At 37.3% G+C, this 11029-nt stretch overlaps 1 protein-coding gene across 1 annotated transcript in view; it reads right to left on the reverse strand.

Annotated features, from left to right (window-relative positions):
• Nucleotides 1-10477, reverse strand: part of LOXHD1 (lipoxygenase homology PLAT domains 1) — a 2432812-nt gene extending 2422335 nt beyond the window's left edge. Inside the window, exon 1 of the mRNA XM_044082024.1 lies at nucleotides 10290-10477. Within this exon, the coding sequence (XP_043937959.1) occupies nucleotides 10290-10332 (43 nt within the window). The 5' untranslated portion in view covers nucleotides 10333-10477. The remainder of the gene's footprint in view (nucleotides 1-10289) is intronic.
• Between the last annotated feature and the right edge of the window lie 552 nt (nucleotides 10478-11029).

The raw sequence follows: 11029 nt of genomic DNA on the forward strand, positions 1-11029 counted from the left end.
CCAAAACCCACCCCCGTGCTATTTCGTAATCGGGCACTAATGAATATGCATTCCCTTAATAGCGAAACTAGCATATGTTTCTAGTATGTAGAATCTAGTGTTCATATCCATAATGTCCAATAAACCAGTATAGTTTATATAGCTATTTTGTTTAATACTTTATACTGTGCGATGTTACTAATAGTTCTAATTCTTAAAGACTATCTGACAGTGCTGACTTTATTGTTTCTCCAAGTAAAATATCGCTGTAAATTTCTAAGTTTAAGAGCAATATTTTAAAAAAGTGCCCTTATTTTGGATGGCCTTTGTCCCACTTTTATTTATGGCTTTGTCCAGATTTCTTGCTCTAAAAGGTTGAGTGGTATATGTGTGTCATTATTTATTGACTTCAACCCTCAACGGTTTACAGAAAACCATTAATTTTATGAGGAAAAGACCAAAAATAGGCAGAAATCTGGACAGTTGAGAAGTACGAGTCCACTACGAAAACACATGGGAAGGTGCAGTGACTATGACAATCCAGCACAATAGGGGTTGCTATCCATGTTCCAAGAAAGTGTTACAACTTTTGAAGTAATGTCTTTTTCTGTCGGCGATTTTTATATGTCATAGCAAACGTCACAAAATCATTGAGTTCGACTTTGTTCTCACTTTTATAAAACTAGGAACAGGCATGAAGGGGGCAGACTTATTTCTAGAAACATGGACGATGATCATCATTTGTATTTAGTTTGTGTGTGTGCAGCGGTCATGGATTTAATGCGCATATGATTATTAACCTTAATCTGCAAGAGGAGAAACTAGGGCTGTCAGCTGATTAGAATGCCACTCAATTGTGGCTCATTACATATGCAGACCTGGTCGTCAATCATTCATGGCACGCCCACTTCTGCACGAAACGCAAGGTGAGGCCTTCAAGTACAATATCGCCCTCAAGTCCTTAAGTCATTACTGAATTTTATTTAGGCTGAACTCCATGTAAGACTTAAAGACAATGTAAAATATTTATATGCAGAAATACCTCACTGTCAACTGTTTCTGTTGTAACAGTGCATAATACTAATGACATTTAATATGAGGAAGTGATGCCTCCTATACACTTACAGACAGAGTTAATCACCATGAACAAGGCTTACCATATCACTGCAGAGAAATGCTTAACAAAGTTCATAAGACTGAACAAATCCTGCAAGGCAGTCTGGGATTTCACTGTTTGGACACCAGTCTTGTACAATACTACCTGAGAAAAATACTCACAACACATTCAGGTAAAACAAAGTAGAAGCAATTAACAAGTAAATGTGCTGACTGATAAAAAATTAAACAGGGAAAGCTTTTCAAAGTGAGCCTGCTGGCAGTGTGCCTACCAGCCTCACAGACTGTCAGCTTCAGGCAAATTGACAAGTTTCCACACGTTAGTTTTATTTATGAGAAACTAATAAAATGCAAAAGCACTTGTGAAGCAGTGTGTCCAGTGCAAAATAAGCAATTTATTAAAAGGCCAGCAAAAATCTGTCCTTTTTGCTGACCTTTTAATAAGTTGCTTATTTTGCACAGGACACACTGCCTTCACAAGTGCTTCTGAATTTTATTAGTTTCCTTTTTGGGGTTGCACTTGTTTCTTGTTTTTGTGTTTTTATTTATGAGAATGCCGCGGTGGTGCAGCAGTAGCATTGTTGCCTCACAGCAAGAGGTTCTCCCGTTCGATTCTCAGCTTGAGTGTGGGGAGTGCCTTCTGTGTGGAGTCTGCATGTCCTCCCCGTGGTTGGGTGGGCGTTCAAAAGACATGCGTAAATGGGCGTGCCTTCGTTGAAGGTTGAACGTCGAGCTGGCACCTCGGCATTCGTGAAAATCTACTGCCAATCATTAGCGGACCGGGAAAAGCCAAAAGACAAACAATATTTATGAGAACCTGTGATATCATCTCTTCTACCACCAGCAGAGCTAGACAGTGTTTCTTTGAACATTGCGGGCTTTAAGTGAAAAAAAAACAAATTAAACATTACACTAACAATTATACTCATTCTTAACAATTACACTCATTCTGAGAAAATTAATTTCATTCAGTCTTTGGTTTTAATCACTTCCTCTGTAGATACTTTTGACTCTGAAGATGCATTCCCAGCTGTAGTCCTCTGTTTTGTTTTTAAAAGCTTGTCCTCGTCTTCTTACAGATAAATTTAATTTTATATAAATAGACAGAACAAACACAAATACCAACCATTTCTGGTAAAGAAGTCCCAGTAAAGAAAACTTTTATTGTCTACACCACAAGCGCTCTCACAGACTAAGCTGCTTCTTAAGGTAATGTCTATCAAACTAAAAAACTCAGTTTAAATACCATATACTACCTCCCTTGATTAATCATGTGACATCAAGGCACTCAAATTATTTAAACAAACAGCCTCATAAAAGCATATGCATAGCACTTAAGTACAGAAATCATAATACATTTATAAAAATGCATATGTAACAAATATATATATATATATATATATATATATATATATATATATATATATGTAAAAAACACATACAAATACAATACTAAAAATGCAAAAAACATTCAACGTCTTAAGTTCCTAGATTTCAACTTAGGTTTTATAGGGACCATATTATTAAGTCCAGGCCCACTATCACCTCTCTGTCTAATGATCCACTTACAGTCAAGTTGCTCAGTACTATTCCTGATGTCACTTCCTCTTAATGTCTCGTGCACCCTCCCTATAACCAAAAAACTTAAAAGTATGCTCAGCACCACTGCCAATGACATGTTTTGCAAGGGCATTAGTTTTATTCCTTTGCTAATATGGTACAGATGTTCCTTTATTCTTTCTCTAAGCTTTCTATCTGTTTTGCCTACGTAAAATTTTGAACACAATAAAAAATGGGCCAAGTAAACAACATGGGAGGTGCTACAGGTGGCAAACACTTTGAACCTATATATTCTATCCTGGTCAGGGTGGGTGAAAGTAGAATTGCTGTCCATGTAAGTGCATACACTACAAGTGCCACGTGCTAAAGTAGCATTACTGCTATATTCATGCTTATTCTTTGAGTAACATAAGGTCCTTTTTAAGGATTTCATGTTCCTAAATAAAAACATGGGGTGGACTCTATCACTCTGGAAATATCTTTGTCTGTCATAAGGACTTTCCAGTATTTTCTAATAACATTCATGTACATAGAAACATTACTAGAATAATGTAATGGTACTCTAAGTTTATACTGATTGTTCCTATTATACATTACTCTGTCTGATGTAGGTTTTGAAAAATAAGGTTTAGCTGCGGCCCCCCTCAAGCTTTCAATCCTCTCTACATTTTCAACTATTTCTCTGTCACTATTTCTCAGTCACTATAACCTCTCATCCTTCAAAAATGTTGTATAATTTCTACCTGCTCTTGAAACTCCTTTTCACGTACCTTTAACCAGGAGGCTTTAAAGCTCTGTGCAGATCAATGCTCTACCATGGTAAACAAGCACAAATTCATAGAGAAATACATAAATAAATAAATGGAAGTACAATAGCTATTGCTGGTGCATTGTCCTAAGTCCACAGTGACTTGGACACAGTCCCACCACTTTAGGGGCAATGCCTCCCATGCATTGCTTTCGTATATCTAGGATCAACCATGAGGAATGCCAATTATTTGCACCTAACTCCCATGTCCCCTGCCTGCACCATCAGCCACCAGAGCTGCTAAAAGAACTTGTGCTACCTAGGATGTAGTCAGGGCTCTATCCCTGCAGCCACCAGCACAGTTCAAGTCCAAAGAAAATACAAAAGTAATGTAAAACTAGAGAAAAACTAGCTGTGAATGGGTGTTGGTTGTTCTGCTAGCATCAACTAAAAAAAAACATTTTCCATTTGCTAATATATTATTTTATTATTTTCTTGTAGCAGACATTCTTACCTTCATTAATGTCTGTTTCACATCTTCAGAATACAGGTGCTTAAAAGGTATCACAGCCCTATCCTCCAGGCAGTCAGTTGCAGCTATTTGGGGTCAGGATGTATCAAACTAGTAGTAATATAAATAACAACTTGGGTTGCCTCTAAAAAGAGGCTCCCTGCCTTGGGGAACTGACCTGCTCAATAAAGAATAAATAAATAAAATACATAAATCAAACACCCCTTATCTTGTGTGAGTAAATCTAGTCTGTGAGGAATATCGTGGTAATTGCCCCTGGATAGTTCCAAAAGAAGGAAGAATCACTGCTCCCTGGGCCCGATGGTTGGCACCACAGTGATCTTTGGGGAATCATTCTGAATCTTCAAAAGTACCCTGCAAAGTAGTGGAAATGGTTGAAAAGCATTCAGGGACATTCCTGCCTAACTAAAAGAGAAGGCATCTGTCTTCTAGGCCTTTGTGCATGGAGTCCTGGAGCTGAATTGTGCCAGTTGGTTGTTATGAGAGTACGTAAAAAGATCTACATGAGGTTTCTACACCGATGGATCAAGTCTTGGAAGACCCTATGATTCAATTTTCATTCATGAGGGACTATCCTGGTCATACTCAACTTGTTTGCCACACAGTTTTGCTCTGATGGGATGCCAACATAAATAGTCTGCACAGGGGCAAGATCTAGTCCCCCCTTGCTTGCTTATGTACCACATCACTGTGATGTTGTCTGTAAAGACTTAAAGAGGTTACGGGACCCAGATGTGACTCAGAGAGTTGACAGCATTTATGACAGCCAACACCTCTTTTATGTTGATATGTTTAGACTGTCTTTTCTATTCCAAAGACCTTGTATGTTTATAACCATAGATACTGCTTTCCTAGTAAAGTCTAAGGTGTCTGTTATAACAGTGCTGGAGCAGCATGGGAGATGGGAAACATGGAGACAGAGACATTTGTCATCTCCACCATGCAGTCTCCCTCTTTACAACCTAAAACTGGGATTTGAAAAGCCAAAGAGTACTGATGCTGAGACTATAGAGATTCCAGATACTATTGTGGCTTTCTCATATGGAGTCTTGAAGGAGGTATTATGAGAATCATGGTAGCCATGAAACCCAGAACTCTGAGGAATTCCCTTGTTGAGACAAAAAAAGCCCAGAAAAAGATCTAAATGCAGATCTATTTTTTCCTGTGGAAGAAAAGGTCTTTTGTATTGAGGTGTCCAGCAACCACCTGAAAACAATCCCATGAGAAGGAGTCTAAAAGGACTTCTGAATGTTCTCTAGGAATCCCAGCCTTTGCAGGTGACCTCTCACTTAAGAGAGAGATTCCTGACACTTAGAAAAAGACAAAGATAAGTCAGTCATCTAAAAAGGGAACAATGTGGATACCCTCTAACTTGCAATGGACAATGACTGGAGTTAGACACTGTGCAAACACTTGTTGCAGTGGACTGTCCACAAAGTAAGGCAGAGAACTGAAAATGTGATCCAGTCAAACAATACCTTGTGATGTTATGCATCTTGCAAATCAAGAGTAACTATGAAACTCAACTGAGGAATACTGGGTAAAAAGTTGTGAAGTGGCAGCATTTTGAACTTGGGTACCATTGCAAACTGGTTCAGAAAGGAAAAATCCAGAACAAGTCTCCAGAAATCTTCATTCTTTGGAACCAGAAACATTTCTGAATACAACCCTTCCAATATAAGAGGAGAAGGCATGCATTCTATTACTCAATGAGAAAAAATGTTCTGTAAGAGAAGTGGAAAGAGAAGAGAAGATACTTTTTTCTGGCTGATGAGGAGGAATACCCTGGAAAAGAGGGAGGACCTCCCACTGCCATCTGTAGCCTTGATGGATCAGAACCCATCTGTTTGAAACAATCTGTTGCCAAAAAGAGAAATAGAGGTTCAGACTTTCTGGGATGATTAAGAGACTACCAGAGTGGATGGGTGGGGGACAAAGTCCCTCATATAATTACTCTGACTTATCAGACTGTCCCTTGTTTTGCACAGTAACAGTTTTTTTGGCTCTTTCTTGCTATGGCTTTTTAAATGTCTGCTTACCAGAATTTTACTGAGACCGGATGTATGACATGAGAGGACATATGTTTAGTTTCTTTTTTTTTCTTTTATACATGAATTTCATAAAAAACAGACCCAGAATTGCCAACACTCACTGAGAATTCTCAAAAATAAAAAAGTTGCAGAACCAAGCACTTTTTTCCCAAACTTGGTTTATTTTTGGTAAAGTTAGACAAGGAAGAAAATAATCCACTGGTAAACTTAGAGAATGACAGGTGAAAATTTTTAGAGATCCCTTGAATTGCCCCCCCCCCCCCATCACACTTTCTAAAGACCTCTAATACCTCTACAGCAGAGAACCCAAAACTAGTTCTCTGTCCAAGGGAGAATTCAAAATGTTATTCCTGACATCATCTGGGTGGTTCTGTGACTATAGCCAGGTACTCCTTCTAAACAGTTACAGAAGCAGCAGCCTTGGAAGTGGCATCCACCGAGTCCTAAATAGATTTCAGACTTTGAGTAGTGACTTAGCAAACTAAATTGCACAGAGTAGATTTCTCTTCACAAGTGGAAACTGAAGCCAAACCATTACTCAGGCCTTCACAATTAGCAAGAATAAATTTTAACATATAAGCCTGACAAATGAAAATCTAAAAACCAAAGTTACACAAGTAGAATTTCTCCCGAAACTTACCAAAAGCCTTCCCATCTTCATCAGACGTAGAGGGATTAAAATTATCATATTTAACAGCAGCTGCATTTACTAGAGCAATGGCTGCTGGGTCAGGTCTGGGATTACTGTAGAAAAACTTAAAAGAGTGAGGAGCATTATATATCCTGTGTGCATTTTTCAGGGCAGCAAGCTGATTGTTAGGGAGACTGCAGGCTGTAACAAAAAGATTGTCCAAGGCAGAAAGAACTGAAGGAATAGTCAAAGGTTCTGGAATTTCCAGTTGTAACAAATCATGATACTTTCTGGATGACTGAGAAGCATCACTGTTTTTCCACTGAAAAAAGTTGATTCATTCTGGACATTGTTTCAGAGAAAGAAAACTCTTTACAGAGATTTTGGTATACCACACTCTTTTCAGAATCTTGTGTCAGAAATCTGAGGAGAGACACCTACATCTTTTCCTTCACAGTCCCTCTTGGAGTTAATCTTTTGAACCTATTCGGAGAAAGAGGAATTCCTTTTTCTCTTGCAAGAGCCTGCATAAGACCCTGAGTTAAGATGAATAAATTACTCCTATCCAGAGTAACTGAAACATGAGAGGGCACGTCTTTCTAAAGAAACAGACCTACAATTCCCAGCAGCAATCTTCCTAGTGATAAGCGTAGTGTTCTAACTAAGCTGAGACACTTTCCTCTGCCCCTACTCCCAACACCAACAAAAGTCTCTCTCTCTCTCTCTCTCTCTCTCTCTCTCTCTCTCTCTCTCTTTTATCTGGTAAGGGCACTCCAACAGCTGCAGAGGAGATGTCTAGCTCTAGGTGCATGGTGGCATTAGGGACTACACTTGAGGGATCCAAAGAAAAAGATGAGTGGTCTGAGCAACCAGCTTTGGCCATAGTAGAGTCACCCACCTGCAGCTGAGGCAAAATACCAGCCTGTTGTGGTGGCTAAGTCTGCTTAACAATCTTTTTCTTTTTGTGTTTCGAAGAAGGTACAGCCAAGGAACTGGTGTATTGTTCTAAGATCAAACTAAAAGCGGTGCTTGATTCACAGGGAAGTATAGCAGCAATTGTCTATAAGACAGATAAGTTGTAAAAAAGTAACTTTTGTCCAGACAATGCACAGTAAAAAATAAGGTAAACACCAGTCCTAAAAAGTAAAATAACAGAAAAATTAGTTTTAAACAACTTTTTACTAATAAAGGAAAAAGGGACAGTCACATTTAAAAGTGTATAAAAGTTATGAGACAATTGAAAAAACAGTTTCCCAGCTTAAACGTATATTTTTTACAAAAAAGGTAGATTTCTGGGATAAAAAGTAAAGTGGTAGCTTTTCCCCCAAAGTGAACTTTATTTCCAGCAATGGAACAACTTAACTGGTCATTGATCCTGAAAAGCCTGCAGAGGAATGTTCTTTTTGGCAGCAGGAAAGCTCTGAAGGGCTTGGCATCCAAAGTTGACTTTTACTCAGCTATGCTTGTGCTGGCTAACAGTTTGGGCACATGTAATGTATGCTGAAGCTTATGAAGCTGGCTGGCTATTATATCCTATGCAGGATATAACCCATATAGCTTAGGCCACCGCAGCAGTGATCATAATGATGAACATCTACAGCTCATAGCCTTAACCTCTGTGTCAGCTGAGAGATAATTAGTAATGACTAATTAGAGTGTTACACAGAATCAGCATAGTATAGAATATTAAGAAAATATAAAATATTTTTTCCATTTCAGACTGTAGTGGCATTTAAATATTATACTATGATTAGGACATGCAACACTGGCATCTCTTTAGAATAACAATACATTCATGGTTTAGTTAGTTGGTAATTGACCTAGGACATAACATACATATATTCCCTAAGTTTTGTACTTTGTCATTTTGACTATGTTCACAGCAAACTTAAAGATCATCTGGAATACTATCTTCATTCGGTTCTCACTTCTCTATCACATTGTTAAATTTCTTCTAGATTGATTTTATAGTTTTAAGTATTTATTGTTTATATTTATTTGTGTGTGTGCGTTTGTGCATGTGTTTGTGTTTATGTTGATAGTCAATTTTATGAATATCTGTAGCAGCTAATAGATATATTCTGATGCAACAGCCAAAACTTTGCATCTAAGTCCAAAACCGTTATTGCAAATAATCCTCTACTTTCTTTAATTATGGAAAATTCCAAATAAATAAAGAAAAACAATTATGCCAGCTGAAACAGCACAACCAGTCAATATGCTCTTTGTATTCAAAAGTTAAATATATTGTCTCATAAAACATGCTCAGGGGGTACTAGACTAACATCTGTTCTAAAGTCAGGTGCAAAGTTAAAAACAAGTGGTAAAAGGAAGTTGAAACAACTAATAGCTGGACAAAGTCTGCAGACATTCTCAGTACCTGGGACCACAATTGCAAACTACAAGGAAAATAACCCAAATCTGACTTGTAAAGAGTTCAATGGAACCTGTACTGAGATGTGAAAAGCAGGAGAAAAATCTATAGACAACCACCAATAAGAAACTAACAGATGAGTATAAAAGAGGAAAATACAGCAGTAAAATGTGTTAAAACAATTTGTGCAAAGATGAATTACAGCACATTTTTGAGATCTCCAAAGTAATGAAGATTAATTCTGTCATCAAAATTAACATAATTTGAAATGACATTCGCCTGAAGTTAATATTTTATGTAGGGGCAAACCCCTATACCCCCTGCTACTTAATATAACTATCTGTGAGATCTCATTTACTCTGAGACAAATGTAAATGCTTGGTTTATAATCAGTAATTGCATAACCGTTCACATATAGAGCAGCAGTGTTACAAAAAAATTATAGTTGGGACAATAATAGAGACCAATACCCATTAACTGTATTACAAAGAAACAGTTCTGGTTTGACCACATTACAGGTATAGTGCCAAAGTAAAAGAATGCAGCACATTTGTTCTTTGTTTTATTACCACATAGAATAACTATGAGAGCTCATGTGATTTTACAGCTTTATACCCATATATTAACAGTTTATTTACAGCTCTGTGTACTAAAACAGAATACTGAACTGTATAAAATGGTCAGATTATGCTTCCACATGCACTGTCCCAACTAACACAAAGTAAGGGAAAAAAGCAGAAATAAATTAGCACCATTTGTGAAAACACAGCATAGGACCATATGTACAAAGATAATACAAATCATCAAGCAGCTTAAGTACTTTGCTTCTTTTATAATAATTCTAATTATTTGTTAGGAGTCTTTTTGTATGAATAAAGCTTGCCTTATCACACTGTCTTAAACAAAAGCTGTATAGTCATCTGAGTCTTCATCTTGCAACCAGGAATACCATCAGCCTCTAAAAATGTACTTTTTTTGCCAACATTCAGGTGCAGCATTATTCAGTATTTCACCTGGTACCTTTTCTACTTAGTAACTACATTTTCAGTGCAACCTTTTGTATTAAACATGCATTAGCAGCACTGAATTGCTGATCCCTGAAAGGCAAGCTGAATTTAATTCCTTTTCATATGAACAGTAATGTAAATACCATTTACTATTTGCTATTTCTAAATTTAAAGCACATTTCTTCCACCTCTTTGTTGGATATTCTATACCATCACCATTTACAGTATCACTTACTCAGGTAATGCTGCTTCAGGTCACAAATCGCTTAACGTGAAAGCACACAGACTCACCAGTCTTATTGTTTTGACACTGAAGGGTTTTCCTCCACCACATTGCAGGCAATTTTAAGTTTCAGTGATGTTTCTAGCCCGGTTGTTCATTTAGTTATAGCTAATGTAGACTTTTACAGATGGCCTGCACAATATAACGTTTGTTCTTGATTTCCCAGCATAGCTGTAGCAAAGGATCAGGCAGTAAGAGAATCGAGATGCAAAGGCTATCACTTCTGGCCTTTAGCATTCAGTGCCAGCCAATCAGGAGTACCCTGGACTTAATGAGTTCTTTAAAAAAATATGAAGTCAACAAGCACCTATCGAACTCAAGTGAAACATGAGGTGAAGAATAAAAGTGAAAACTTAGAAGAATCATTAATGTCCATCAGGTACTTGTTAGAGCCTTCTTTTAATTCTGTGACACAGCATATTATTAACTCTAGTAGTATTACATTACACAGTGGTGAGATAGGATGCATTTTTTAACTTTCATATTATTTCTGTGGAAGAAGACTTATTAAAATAATTAAAAATAAAGATACTTTGGACATTACAGCAAAACGTAAAGTATAATTCAGTAACTGTGAAACACCTTTTCCTTTCCCTTTTCATATGCTATCAATGCAGAAGACAGTTCTTAGTATACACCCGTGCATGTACAAATTTTAACTTTGGCATTAACAAAAACGTGTGCATATGTAAAGCCCCAGCTGCACAGCCTCCTTAATCTAGCAAAACTGTTTCACATAGCAAATACA

This window comes from Protopterus annectens, chromosome 1.part1 (genome assembly GCF_019279795.1).
Source record: "Protopterus annectens isolate FY-2018-M chromosome 1.part1, PAN1.0, whole genome shotgun sequence".
In the NCBI taxonomy this organism is placed as follows: Eukaryota; Metazoa; Chordata; order Ceratodontiformes; family Protopteridae; genus Protopterus; species Protopterus annectens.